At 51.2% G+C, this 14,526-nt stretch overlaps 1 protein-coding gene and 1 long non-coding RNA gene across 6 annotated transcripts in view; one reads left to right on the forward strand and one right to left on the reverse strand.

The window, feature by feature from the left end:
• Positions 1-14,526, forward strand: part of SLC25A13 (solute carrier family 25 member 13) — a 189,909-nt gene that overhangs the window by 16,649 nt on the left and 158,734 nt on the right. For all 4 annotated transcript variants that reach the window (XM_051852956.2, XM_051852957.2, XM_070059810.1 and 1 more), the window contains exon 2: positions 14,381-14,434. In XM_051852956.2, coding sequence (XP_051708916.2) covers positions 14,381-14,434 — 54 coding nt within the window. The remainder of the gene's footprint in view (positions 1-14,380; positions 14,435-14,526) is intronic.
• Positions 1,041-13,632, reverse strand: LOC103349466 (uncharacterized). Of its 2 annotated transcripts, XR_011383203.1 has the most exons (4): positions 13,352-13,624; positions 13,170-13,257; positions 10,251-11,486; positions 1,041-9,508 (listed from the first exon to the last, which is right to left on the reverse strand). It is a non-coding gene; the product is annotated as an uncharacterized lncRNA (long non-coding RNA). The 2 variants fall into 2 exon arrangements; XR_007922243.2 differs by lacking the exon at positions 1,041-9,508 and having other exon boundaries at positions 9,638-11,486; positions 13,352-13,632.

Below are 14,526 nucleotides of genomic sequence, written 5' to 3' on the forward strand. Positions count from 1 at the left end.
ATTTGCTAGCTTGGGGCAGAGTAGGGGGGCTTCCCTTGGGGCATCTAAGGTTTTATTGCCCCATGTTCTCAGGTCAGGTAACCCATCTGGTCCTCAGGAGAGAGAATTCTCCTGGGCCCTTTCCTTGGGGGAAGGGCTGGGACCACCTGGGAGGTCATCAGGATCCGGGCAGGACTTTGAAGTGCAAGATGGTGGGCTTCTGGAGCTTCTGCAGTGGGTGCTGGTCTTCAGGCCTTTCTCATGCACACGTGGGCTCAGTTTCTGACTTGCTGCCTAACACCGGGAGTTCATGAGTCTTACCTGGCCAGCATGGCCACTGCCGCTCAGCGTGAAGCTGCTGCTTCAGACTTAAGAGGAAACCCGAGAAGCTCAGAAAGCGCAGGGCTCCTTCCTTCCGCCGAGGTTCACGTTTCCACTCTGACTCCCTGAGCCAGGCTGCGCTGCCCAGGAAGAGGGTACTGGGAAGCAGTCCGTGCTGGATTCTGTCCCGGGTGGTGTCACTTCCATTCAGCGTTCATACCTTCCTGTTAGGTCTCTCTCTCTCTCTCTCCCTCCCCCCCTCCACTTCCTCCACCCCCGCCCCCAACAGAAGAGTAACCAGAACCCAAGAGTTGTTGTTGCCCCAGGCTGACAAGTAGCCTTGCTTTGCAAAGCCAGTGAAGTAGGTACAAAAGCATTGGAGGGGGCAGAATCCAGCTGGGGAATCTGGAACCTCTTCTCTGAGGACGAGGGCATTTGACTTCGTCCTTGGGAGAGCAGTAGCATTTACCAATGGCTGTGATCGAAATTACCCGTCAGGTTCTGAAATGGAATATTCCAGTGAGCGCTCTCTCCTTGTCTAGTCAATGGTAATTATCAATTTATGACCAGTATTGTTTTCATTTTACCATACCCTCTCCCATCCTACCCTCCATCCAGTCTTTTCAAAGCAAGCCCCAGACACCATATCATTGCATCTGTATATTTAGAATGTGTCTCCAAACAAGATTTCTTAAAAGCACAATCACAGAAAAAAATGACGGAAATTCCTCAATATATTCAACTACTATTCTGTATGCATTTTGTCATTTCCCCTGCTGTCTTGTAATTTGTAAAATAGCTTTTGCATTGTCATGTAAACAGGCCCATGCATTGCCAGCTGGCAGAGGCGGCCTAAGTTCCTTTTGCTCTGTGGGTTCTCTGCCTGCTGCCAGTCTCATGCCCCCTTTTCTCCTCTGAAGGGCAGTGTCATGGTTGGTACGTGGACTTGGTTTCCTGTTAGGCTTTGCCACTTGCCAGCTGTGTGACTCAGGACAGTTCCCCAGCCTCTCTGCCCCTCAGTTCCCCCGTCCGTCAAAGGGGCATCATTCTGTCTGCTATGCTGATGTTTGCAAGTCTTAGAACAGAGCCTGGGCCGGCGATGGGCATTGTCAAAGTGTGGGCTGTGGCCCTGGACTCAGAGAAGTTCCTACAGTCCCGCGGAAGCCTATGGCACAGGCGTTATGACACCGCCTAGGACTTCCAGGTCCTACATCGGAGTGCCTGGGCTTGACTCCCAGCTGTGGCTCCGACTCCGGCTTCCCACTAACACAGATCCTGGGAGGCAGTGGGGTGGTCCGGGTAGCTGGGTTCCCACCACCCATGTGGTGGGAGATATGCCTGGATTCCCTGTTCCTGGCTGTGGCTGGAGCCCAGGCCTTTTTGGGCATTTGGGGAGTGACACACAGGATGGGGGTACTCTCTCCTGCTGTCTCACTTTCTCTGTCTCTCAAATTAAAAAAAAAATCCCCTAGGGGCCTTGTGGTGGGAGGAGGCCCCTGGCGGTGCAGTGGGCTCCTTTTCTGTTTCTCTCTGCATCCTTTAGATTCTGGCCTGTAATTGGTCAGGTAAGGCTGGCACACAACAGAATTGTGAACAAGTAAGGTGGTATTATTATTATTATTTATTTATTTTTTGACAGGCAGAGTGGACAGTGAGAGAGAGAGACAGAGAAAGGTCTTCCTTTGCCATTGGTTCACCCTCCAATGGCCGCCGCCGCCGGCGCGCCGCCGCCGGCGCACCGCGCTGATCCGAAGCCAGGAGACCCCTGGTCTCCCATGGGGTGCAGGGCCCAAGCACTTGGGCCATCCTCCCCTGCACTCCCGGGCCACAGCAGAGAGCTGGCCTGGAAGAGGGGTAACCAGGACAGAATCCGGTGCCCCGACCGGGACTAGAACCCGGTGTGCCGGTGCTGCAAGGTGGAGGATTAGCCTAGTGAGCCGCGGCGCCAGCCAAGTAAGGTATTATTTAGTGGACGTGGCTTCTTGACTGTCCTTTCAGGTTGGGCTTTGTCTTCCTCTGTGTTTCTTCAGTCAGCTGTTCTGTCTCAGAAGCCACTCTTCACTTCTCATGCATTATCTGGGCTCCAGCAACTTGTGATCTCCTAAGTAGAGCCTTCCAGCACTTTATAAACATGTCACAGACTTTCTGTCTTCCTTTGTTCTCCGTCAGGAACAGACATCCCAGTCTTGAGAACAGCACAATCAGTTTTTATTCATTTAAGGAGCAGTAGTAATTTGACACTTGCTAATATGTAACAAATTATATTGGGAGTGGTAATTACAACTGCAGCTGGGTCCTAATTATACTGTAACCTTGATGCTGTAGAAAAAATGGAGACCAAGTTCAGCATCTCGTGCTGGAGAATAATAGTCTGTGTCAGGCTTCTCCTGAACTGTCGGCATTTGCGAATCGTGGTGCCAAGTCACAAAGGCTGTTTTCAGTTATGGTGTCGCCCGGTGCCACGATGCACGAGGATAACCCTGGCCCAGGTCCCTGCACCTCTTCCAGGTGTTACTGGCCAAGATGACCGGAGCCCTGGGCTCCTGTCTGGCTCATTGCAGACTCTCTGAGGTGCTTCTGCTTTCAAAGACAAGGCTGTTAGTCTTTCTTTCACCTTTTAGTGAGGTTTGAATGAAATCAGACGAGAAGGCTTCTGGCCCATAGAGATAGGGCCCAGTGGAATGAGCTGGTGGTTGTTAGCACTATAATTAATAATCAGTAATACGGTTCCAGAGACCTCCCTTCTGCACCCCACCTTATGATCTTAGTGCCACTGCCCGTCCCGTGGGCTGAGGCCCTGTGCTGTCACGCGCTTTGTGCCAAGTGCTCGTCGGTCACTTGTCATTCCCCCTCTGGGCAGGGTTTCTGGTCCATTTGGCATTGTCTGCTCAGGGCCTCAGGGCCTGGTACGCTGTAGCCTCCCTGTAGGTGATAGTGTTGCGTGAATGGGCAAGTGCAGCATCCTCATTGAAAGCAGTAGATGTCAACTGGCACGGGCAGCTTTTCCCCAGAAGGGGTCTTTGGCAATGTCTGAAAACAGCTGTTTTGGCGGTCAGAGCTTGGTGGGGAGCAGGTTGCTACTGGCTCCTAGTGGGCAGGAGCTGAGGGTGCTGGTCAGTGTCCTGCATTGCCCTGGACCTTGCAGTGAGAAAGACTCACTGGACTTAGAGCCAAGAATGACGCAACCTACAGTAGGGTCAAGGTTGGGAAACACTTGTCTGAGGCAACTGGACCACCTGGGCTCCGGCCCCGTGCAGATGTCATGGACCGTGGGGCAGATCAACCTGTGTACAACCTGCAGGGTCCTCAGCTGTACAGGAAGAGCATTCCACCTGCTCCCTGAGTTGTTTGAAAAGAAAGGTTGTGCGGGGTCGCGCGAACTTACTCTACCTGAACGGATTTATTTTGCTGCTGCTGTCTACCCATCTTTTACTTATTTATTTATTGGAGGGGGTAGTGGGGAGAGAGAGAACTATCTTCCATCTGCTGTTTTGCTCCTCAAAGGCCCACAATAGAGAGGGCTGGGCTGAGCTGAAGTCACAGGTGCCTGGAACTCCATTCTGATCTCCCACATGGAGGGGTTGGACAGGGACCCAAGTACGAGAGACTGGAATCATAATTGGAAGGAAACAGATGCCAACCACCCTCTAGTGTGGGGTGTGGGTATCCCAAGAGGCATGTTAACTGCTGAAGGTCTGTCCCCAGTAGCATTTGAATACAGTGTTTTAACTTTTTTTTTTTTTTTTTAAGATCTATTTATTTATTTGAAAGGCAGAGTGACAGAGAGAAGAGACAGAGGGTAAGAGGTCTGTCGCCCTCTGGTTCATTCTCCAAATGGCTGCAACAACCAGGGCTCGGCCAAGATGAAGCCAGGAGCCTGGAGCTCCATCCTGGTTTCTTATGTGGGTGGTGGAGGTTTAGGGACTTGGACCATCTTCTACTGCTTTCCCAGGTGCATTAGCAGGGACTCGAACTGGAGCTCTGATATGGGATGCCGGCAAGTAGCAGCTTACTCTGCTGCCCTGCGACACTGGCCCGTGTTTTTCCTCTTAGCCTGTCATCTTTTGTTGCTTAGTTCTTTGTTCAGCTTGTGTTGGAGCTCCTCTCCACCCATTCATATGAAGAATTAGAAATGTCTCGAGATCTTGCCTCAGTTTACTGTATTTTCTCTAAGAGCAGCTGACATGAGGCCCAGCTGATGTTATCACTAGGGTTTACAAGGTACTTTTAAATCATTCTCATTGGTTGTTGGAGAACCTGGTAGCATAGGGTAGACTTTGCAGTTTTCCCCACTTTATAGAAACTACAGCCTAGAAATGCTAGCTGGTTGCCCGAGGTTCCCACGCTGTCCCTGTTCAGAGCTGTCCTCTGCCCCGGCCCTGAGAACGGGCATCATCTGCTGCCTCTCTGAGGAGTGGAAAGCAGAGACAGAAAACGTGAGTTTCAGAAAACACTCAGACTGTCTTGTCAGTTTTTGTTTTTAACCCTTGGGAGCATTTGCTGTAATGTTAGCTTTAGCTTAATGACGATAATAGTAAAATCGAAAACTAGTGTGCTTGGAACTTTCTTGGCATAACAGAACCCACAGTAAAAATACCACCATTCATCTCCTGGCTGTTCCACTGTGCTTGTTAATATCAGAGTTTTCATTCTGATGGTTTTGAAGTTGTTTAATGTTTGTCTACCACAGCGCCGAGTTAAAGCCAACGTACGTCAGAACCTACTGAGTGGTTCGGGTAAACATCTCTGGCACCCCTGAAATGACCCCTGCTTGTGAAATGACCCAGTGGGTTGCCATCTGTGGTGTCGATGCTTTATAAGTCAACTGTTGAGTGATACGAACTTTTAAGGGCTGATTGCGCAGACACGTCGTGGTTTGCAGAATGCCTAACTTGGCATTTTATCTGTATGCTAATTGGTATTTCAGTAACTTTTCTTCATCATTACTGCTCTGCACTTATTAGGTATTAGGGGAACTGTAGTCTAAGAGGCAAGTAACGCCGTGATTTCAATAAAAATTATTTTCTGAAGTTTGATGAGACACCTCTTTCTTTATTCCCCTCAAGTTAATGTTAACTGTGTGGTTTTGGGGAATTCCAGGCTTTCTTTTGCAATTGCTGATTGTATCAGTCAAGGTTCACTTGTGGAGAACAGAATCGCTCTAGCTGGTTTAAGCAGAGGCAGATTTATTACAGGGTATTAAATGGCTTTCAGAATTTGTTGGGAAGGTGAAGAAACAGTCTTGAGGTTGCATTCTCAGCAGTGACTTCCAGAGCCTCCCAGCAGAGCAGGCCACCAAGGGAGCAGCGGCCCCGTGTGCAGTTACAACACTGCCTGCCCGCCCGCCCGCCGGGGAGGGTGTCAGCACCGCTGGGCCTCTGACAGGGGAGGGCAGGACGTTGCTTCAGGGAAGCCAGACGCTTCCAACGTGCTTGCCGGCAAAAACAGTAGCTGAGTGCGGTCCCCAACGTCCAAATCTTTGCCTTCGACATGTCACCCAGCTTCCTTCCCTTGGTTCATGGCACCCGGGCCAGATAGCTGCAAGGGAGCCCGGGAAATGTAGTTTTAGTTTTAGCAGCGGTCTCTGCAGTGCAGGAAGATGGAGAAGGCGAGTGGGCCCCAGCTTGAAGCTGCGGGATCATGGTCAGGAGTGCCTTTCACAGGGACTCGATCCATCTGCTACGCTTACTTCCTTGCGTCTCCTCCTGCCCGTTCTGCTTGCCCCTGCATGTTTGCACGTGCACACACACGCACACACACACAAAGTGGACTTTAGCCATATCTGAGGTGAAGAGTCACTGAGGTAGAGTTCCAGTGTACGCCTGTGCTTGTCTTGGCTTTCAGACTTCTGAGGTGTGGGAGGGTGACTGGTGTCGTTGGTGGCGTAGCAGCTGAGGCCGGACTGGGCCTCTCTCCTAGTGGTTCACAGCCCCCCACTCGCTATGATCTTTTTGTCTTTAATTGGTTTATTTATTTGAAAGAGCTACAGAGAGAGATCTTCCATCTGCTGGTTCACTTCCCAGATGGCTACAGTGCGCACTGCTGGGCCACGCCAAAAGCTTGGGTTTCCCATGTGGGTGCAGAGGCCTAACACCTGGGCCATCCTCTGCTGCTTTTCCCAGGCCACTGGCAGAGAGTGGGATCAGAAATGGAGCAGCTGACTCTAACTGGCCTTCATATGGGATGCCAGCGTCACAGGCGGCGACTTTACCTGCTGAGCCACAGTGCTGGCCCCTTATGTTCTTAAAGCCATAAGCACATTTGTTCCAGACACCTTGGGTACCACTTGGGAAAACCCCACAGGTGACTTAAACATGCAGCTGGGCCTGAGGCCCTGAGTCAGTCAGTGTGGTAGAATTGAACGTGGTCCAAAGCTGTGGCTCAGTTTTAAAAACATTTTATTTATTTATTTATCTATTTATTTATTTTCATTGCATTTGAAAGGTAAAGAGAAAAAGAGAGAGGCCAACAGAGATCTTCCGTTCCCTGGTTCACTTCCCAAATGTGCACAAGAGTCAGGGCTGGTCCAGGTAAAAGCCAGGACACTGGTGATCAGCCTGGGTCTCCCACGTGGGTGACAGTAACCCAGGCCCTCATGGCACCACCTGCTGCCTCCCAGGGTGCACACTGGCAGGAAGCTGCATCAAGCAGTGGAGCCCAGGCATTCTGAAGTGGGCCACAGGCGTCCCAAGAGGTTTCTTGGCTGCTGTGCAGTGGCTCACCCTGAAGCTGTGGTTCTTAAATGCTGTAACTGCATCAGGATCTCCTGGTGGACTTCTTTTCTTTCTTTCTTTTCAAAGATCTATTTATTTATTTATTTGAAAGAGTTACACAGAGAGAGAAGGAGAGGCAGAGAGAGAGAGAGAAAATCTTCCATCGGATGGTTCACTCTCCAGTTGGCTACAACGTCCGGAGCTGTGCTGATCCAAAGCCAGGAGCCAGGAGCTTCCTCTGAGTCTCCTGTTCAGGTGCAGAGACCCAAGGACTTGGGCCATCTTTACTGCTTTTCTAGGCCACAGCAGAGAGCTGGATCGGAAGTAGAGCATCCAGGACTCGAACCGGCACCCATATGGGATGCTGGCACTGCAGGTGGCAGCTTTATCCACTACACCACAGCATCAGCCCCATCCTGGTGGACTTTCTAAGCCGTGGATTGCTGGGTCTCCTCCCCAGAGTTTATTGCTACTGCTGTTCCTCCTGGTCCTCCTCCTTCTCCTCCTCCATTTATTTGAAAGGCAGAGGGACAGAGAGAGGGAGAAAAAAAGCGATCTCCCTGGTTCGTTGCCCAAATGCCTACAACATGCAGGACTGGGCCAGGCCAAAGCCAGGAGCCAGCCTCCCTTCAGGGTGGCAGGCACCCAAGACCTTGGCTTGTCATCTGTCTCCAAGGTGCATTAGTAGAAAGTTGGATTGGAAGTGTGGAGTAGCCTGGACTTGAACCTGCACTCGGATAAAGGATGTGGGTGTTCCAAGCCGCTACTTGCTTAACCCACTGCGTTACAGTGCCCACTGCCCACCCCAGAGTTTCTGGCTCCGCAGGTCTGGCTTGGGGTGCGATACTTTGCGGTTGTACAAGTTCCCGAGTGATGCTCACACAGAGGGTGCAGGCACCACGCTCTGAGAGCCACTGATCTGAGAGGAGCGCGCTGGCTTCCCTGGTGGTAGCTGATTTTCACCTGAAGCCTGGTGTCTTCACAACACTTGTGGGGCACCTGCTTGGTGCTTCTTTGAGCTGAGCACTCAGGTGCTGTCCGGAGGTCGTGGGCACGTATCTCGAGAGCTCCCAGTGCGAGCGGAGAGCTTTGCTTTTCTCTGCGTTTTGTTCTTCAAACGGGCATCCTTTCTTTGTGTAGGTGGCCTTGCAGCCGTCCCCGCTGTGCTGGGTTTGACAGCGGTTTTGAGTGCATGCTTTTGTGCCACTGCCGTTGGTGAACGTATGGAGCCTGTAAACAAGGCTTGATTGCAGGCCGAGAAAGCTGGTTTTGTGCATATTGCTGCAGGTGGGGGTGCCTTCCCCAGAGACCCCCACTTTGACTTACAGCAGAACGAGAATGAATTCGTTTATGCTTAAAGATGATCTGGCTGATTCTCCCTGTCACCTTTCCCTCCACTCCCATCCCCTTTTTAAAGAGCCAGAGGTTGAAGCTGTGTTTTTCCCTGCTGGTTGCTTTTATTTCCACGAAATACCTAGCTAGTATGTATGTGTTTTGCAAACGCTATTGATGACCCACACGGTTCAGCTGCAGTGATCTCAGGAAGCTTACGTATTCAGTGGTCTTCAGGTTCTGTCCCTGTGCAACCTAGATTCATTGACTGGACCTGCACTTTCCATACTAAAGTTAAATGATGCAGACTTAACATTTATGGAAGAAACCTGCGTGCATGGATTTCTTCTTTCTAACGCCCTCCTTCCTCTCCTTTTCCCTGAAGTCTGGAATTGGTATAAAGTGTTGTCTGAGAATGAAAATCTTTTCTGTGTTGATTTCATCGGCCTGAGACTTCGTAGGTACTTGCCCAGGACCCTTTTCCTTCTAATGATTTTCTCATTGAGCTTGAAAACCAGCTACTTGATTTAAAACTCGTGGAATCAACATTTTGTCTTAATACTGGAATCTATTCAGCTCCTTGCTGATGCACCTGGGAAGGCAGTGGACGATGGATCAAGTCGCTGGGCCCCTGCACACACGTGGGAGACCTGGAAGGAGCTCCTGGCCCCTGGCTTCCCCTGGCCCAGCCCTGGCAATGGCCATTTGGGGAGTGAACCAGCAGATGGAAGATCTCTTTCTCCCTCTCTCCCCCTCCCTCTCCCCCCTCTCTGTAAGTCTGCCCTTCAAATAAATAAACAAAATCTTAGAAAAAATATATTGACATCTATTCTTACAAGGTTAGATTCCAAAGAACAATGATTAAGAATATCAGGTGGCTGGCGCCGCGGCTCACTGAGCTAATCCTCCACCTGTGGCGCCAGTACTCTGGGTTCTAGTCCCAGTTGGGGCGTCGGTTCTGTACCTATTGCTCCTCTTCCAGTCCAGCTCTCTGCTGTGGCCCAGGTGCAGTGGAGGATGGCCCAAGGACACCCGCATGGGAGACCAGGAGAAGCACCTGGCTCCTGGCTTCGGATCAGCGCGGTGCGCCGGCTGTGGCAGCCATTTGGGGGGTGAACCAATGGAAGGAAGACCTTTCTTTCTGTCTCTTTCAGTGTCTAACTCTGTCCAAAAAAAAAAAAAAAAAGAAAAAAAAGAAAAAATCAGACAAGTCTAAGCAACAGACAACATCAGCCTGCTGGGTGTAGTCTAAAGTCTGGTGAATCTTCTCAAGCCCAGGAATGAATGAGGCCTTTTTTTTTTTTTTTTTTTGGATTTATTTATCCATTTGAAGGTCAGAGTTAAGGAGTTAGCACTGTGGAACAGAAAGTTAAGCCTCTGCCTGCAGTGCCAGCATCCCATATGGGCGCTGGTTTGAGTCCCGGCTGTTCTGCTTCCCATCCAGCTCCCTGCTAATGCTCCAGGGAAAGCAGCAGAAGGTGGCCCATGTGGGAGACCCGAGGAAGCTCGGGGCTCCTGGCTTCAGCCTGGCCTGCCCCTGGATATTGCGGCCACTTGGGGAGCAATGGAAGATTCTCTCTCTCTCTCTCTCTCTCTCTCTCTCTCTCTCTCTCTCCCCCCTCCCCCCCGTATTTCTGCCTTTCAAGTAAATAAATAAGAATCTTCAAAAAAAAGAAAAAAGTTACAGAGAGAGAGGGAGAGAGGGAACTTCCATCTACTGGTCCACTTCCCAAATAGCAGCAATGAGCGTCTTCTGGATCTCCCACGTGGGTGTAGGGCCCAAGGACTTGATCCATCTTCTGCTGCTTTCCTGGGTGCATTAGCAGGGAGGTGGATCCGATGTGCAGCAGCCAGGACTCGAACTGGTGCCCACGTGGATGCTGGTGTCGCAGGCAGTGGCTTTACCTGCTACGCCACAGCGCCGGCCCTTAATGAAGTCTTGCACCTCCAGGCTCGCTCAGCGTGAGTAGCTGCTGTGATGTGATGTGCGGAGGGCCACCGTGTTTCCATGGTTGCCTCTCTCCAGTTTGGTGACCTTCCTGGCTGTTGGTTTGCACCAGGTCGAGTCCCTCTCCGTCCACCGCAGGGACACTGGTGCTGCTCCCTGGAACCTGACGTTGTCTTCTGTGAGCTGTGTCAGTGCTTTTCCTACGCTGCAGGTGACACTTCAAACAAGATGAGAGTGGGTGGTAGAGGTAGAGGTGGAAACTCCGGGAGCCACGCAGCGTTTGTCGGGTGCGGGATAGAAGGGATCAGCGTGGGGATGAGGCCCGGGGGCTGGCAGTGATTTTTCTGCATCCACCTCTATTGAACCGTTGCATGTTTGCCCAGGACCCGGTGTGTGTATAGGCCTCGGGGACATTACCCAGTGGTGATCATTTACCTTCAGCCACACCTGCAGCTTTGAGTCATTCCAGGAAGCAGGATTGATGGGGTCAGGAAGCAGAGGACGTGGTGACTGAGGATGAAGACCCCTAAGGTCCCTTCCCCTGTCTTCTCCTAATTCCTTTAAGTTATGAGCCGGGGTAAATCAGCATTAAGTTTTCTAGGCTAGAGCATGGTAGGATATACGCACTTTGGATGAATACTACAAATATTGTAGATGCTGTCGACTGAGCGCTTAACCTGCGTGGCCGTTTTGGTGCTCAGCACTTTGTCAGTTTCTCCTGCCACCCTTGCACCCCCCCAGGATGTCCCCTCTTATAGACGAGGAGAGTGAGGCTGAAAGGGCAGGACGCCGCGGTCAGAGGCCCAGCCTCGCCCGGGCTCCAGGATGGTCGATGCTGGAGCCGTGTTCTTCCAGCACTGCATGGTGCTGCAAACTGGCGTCAGGTGAGGCTGGCAGAGTCCACTTCTCAGCGTGCACCGTGTTTCGCTCCTGGTTAACGTCCGTTCTGGTCCCCGGAAGCTTCCGTATCAGGGCTCAGTGGACAGACCATTGCAGTGGGAAATGGAAGATTTGAGATGAGTGAAAATTCCAGGAAACACTTAGAAATAAGCACCGATGGGCATCTAGCCTGGTGTGTGGGGAACGATTGAGCCCTCCGGGCCTCGGTCTTACCTTCTGTGAAATGTGAACAGTGACGTCCGTGGCGCGCGGACCCTCAGACCGGCTGTGCAGATCCAGAGGTAGCCATCATGCTTTGAAAACAATGGGAGCCGTGTGAGGGGGCATGACCGTATCGGTCACATGTGTGTGTCCCTGTGCCCTGCACCGGGGGGTGGGGGGGAGTTGCAGAGCTTGGGACTGCCAGCAGGCACTGCAAGTGCATGGAGAGTCAGCAAGCAGCTGTTACTGTGGGAGCGCAGGGCAGGGGAAGATGCCCAGGGAAGGCCTTAGAAAGCGCATAGCACAGGGAATTAATTAGATGTTAGTGATGTGGCATTCAGGTAGAGCAAGAGTAGCCCTGATGTGTGGGCATTTGGGAAATGAACCAGCAAATGCAGTCTCCACGCTTGATCTTAGCCAAAAGGCCGAGAAGGGATAGCAAATGGAATCCCTCCCTCCCTCCCTCCCTCCCTCCCTCCCTCCCTCCCTCCCTCCCTCTCTTTCTCTCTCTCTGTCTGCCTTTCAAATAAAATAAAAATAATTTAAAAAAGAAAAACCAACTAGGTAAGAACTTAGAGTACCACAGCATGAAGTGCTTTCTTCCCCAGAAGTTGCCTGTATTTTATGTATTTATTTTACTTATTTGAAAGGCAGAACAATAGAGAGAGAGAAAGGGGGAGAGAGATCTTCCATCTGCTGGTTTACTCCCCAGGTGCCCACCCACAGCTAGGGCTCTGCCAGGCTGAAGCCAGGGCCTAGAACTCAATCTGGGTCTCATGCCTGGGTAGGCAGAGAGCCAAGTACTGAACCATCATCTGCTGCTGCCCAGGGTGTGGAGCAGAGCTAAGACTCGATCCCAGGCACTCTGAGAAGGGATGCAGCTGAACCCACGGCACCACAGTGCACACCCCTGGGCTCCCACACGCTTTTTTTTTTTTTTTTTTTTAACATATTTATTTATTTGAAAGTCAGAGTTACACAGAGAGAGGAGAGGCAGAGAGAGAGAGGTCTTCCATCTGTTGGGTCACTCCCCAATTGGCCGCAACAGCCGGAGCTGCGCCAATCCGAAGCCAGGAGCTTCTTCCAGGTCTCCCATGTGGGTGCAGGGGCCCAAGGACTTGGGCCATCTTCTGCTGCTTTCCCAGGCCACAGCAGAGAGCTGGATTGGAAGAGGAGCAGCCAGGTCTCAAACTGGCACCCATATGGGATGCCTGCAGTTCAGGTCAGGGCGTTAACCCGTTGTGCCACAATGCCAGCCCCCCTCTCCCCCCCGCCTTTTTAAAAAAGAATTACATTGGGGCGGGTGCTGTGGCACAGTAGGCTAAGCCTCTGTTTGCAGTGCCAGCATCCCAAATGGTTTGTGTCCCAGCTGCTCCTCCTCCGATCCTGCTCTCTGCTTATGGCCTGGGATAGCAGTGAAAGGTGGCCAACTGCTTGGGCCCCTGCACCCTCATAGGAGACCCGGAGGAAGCTCCTGGCTCCTGGCTTCAGCTCAGTCCATCTGCAGCAGTTGCGGCCAATCAGGGAGTGAACCACGGGATGGAAGAGTTCTCTCTGTATTTCTGTCTCTCTCTGACTATAACTCTACCTCTCAAATAAATAAAATATTTTTTTTTAAAAAAAGAATTACGCAGGGATTGTTGTGAGACGCGGAGCTCTTATGTGGAGGAGGGGGTTTCTCCACTCTGAAGGTGGAAGTGGGGGCGGGAGGCGTTTCCAGCCTGTGTGGTCTTCCCCCAGCTTCCTTGGCCCGTGTCCGGAGGAGGGAACCTCACCTGAGACGTGCAGGCAGGCAGCGCCGTTCGTCTTGGGTTGGTTAGCAGCCTCTTTCTGCCTCCTTTATGGAACAGCCAAGAGCACTAACTAATTCAGGGTTTAAGAAAAGATTACAAGTTCTGAGGATTAAAAACGGCGCTGGTGGTTAGCAGTCCTCCGCCGAAGTGAAAAGAGCTGTCACCTTGCTTTGGGAAACAGTGACCGCCCGGCCGGTCCCAGCGCGTCTCTCTCCCGTTCCAGCGATGACGCTGATAAAATGATTCCTGACCGTGGCGGGCCTTGGAGCTCTGTGTCTAGAGACAGAGGACAGAGAACCCATTGTCCAGAGGTCTCCGGAGCGCCCTAGCAAGCACACAGAAAGGATTTAGAACAATTTGCATAAATCCCCCCCATGGCAACGTGGTTTTGGGGTGGTTCCAGGAAGCCCTCCCTGGCTGGATCGCGGGGTGACGCGGTGCCTGGTGAGCCTGCCGTCTCTGGACGGCTTCTGCCAGCAGGACTGGGTGATGGGACGCTGAATAAGCCCACTGTTTGGTTTCACATAAGGGCCCTTTTGTGTCCGCCTGGGGCAGCCATGTTGAAGTTGGTCTTGCTTTGCTCCCCAGTGATGTTTTTGGATTTTGTGGCCTGGAGAATTAAGCACACCACCTATTCTGAGCTAATCTGTCAAACTTTGCTCTTGGAAGGTTTCTAGAACATGGAGGGTAATAGTCATACTTCTGGAGACTTCTGGTTCATTAAATTAAAAAGCCGGGCCAGGTGCTGGGCGGGCGCTTGTTCGTGGTGGGAAGCCACGCTCTCTGCACAGTCAGTGCCTCATCGCCACTTCCTTGGGAAACACTTCCTCTCGCCTCGCACAGTTCACAGCAAGCTGTTCTTTGTTGTTTAATATTTCCCTGTGAACGGCATGGCTTACCCTGGAGTGTCCTTTAAAAGTGCTGTGCATTGTACAAACATGTTTCAACTTTTCTTTCTTAAAATATGACATACATGAAACAACCTACCAAGCGCTTTACTGGTTCCTCGTATAGAATGTGATCCTTCTAGAAGCCACATAAGGAGTCTCATTTAAAATCTGGGAGCAGCTTGGTGCTTTAGTACAGAAATGAAATTCAGTGATTTCTAAGCCGGAGCCTGTTCTCCTTCAGTCTGCTAGCTTGATTTCTCAGCTTTGTTCCAGTAGTGTAAACATTTTTATGTTTATTTATAGGTGGCTTTAACCAAGAGAGCAGATCCAGCCGAGCTCAGAACAATATTTTTGAAGGTCAGTATCAAGGACTCTGTTTTGTTTCTTGTTCAATTTGTGTTCTGTGACTCTTAAAGTTTATTTCCAAACAGCTCTTCATTTTACTGTTA

Source organism: Oryctolagus cuniculus, chromosome 16, assembly GCF_964237555.1.
Source record: "Oryctolagus cuniculus chromosome 16, mOryCun1.1, whole genome shotgun sequence".
NCBI classification, from domain to species: Eukaryota; Metazoa; Chordata; class Mammalia; order Lagomorpha; family Leporidae; genus Oryctolagus; species Oryctolagus cuniculus.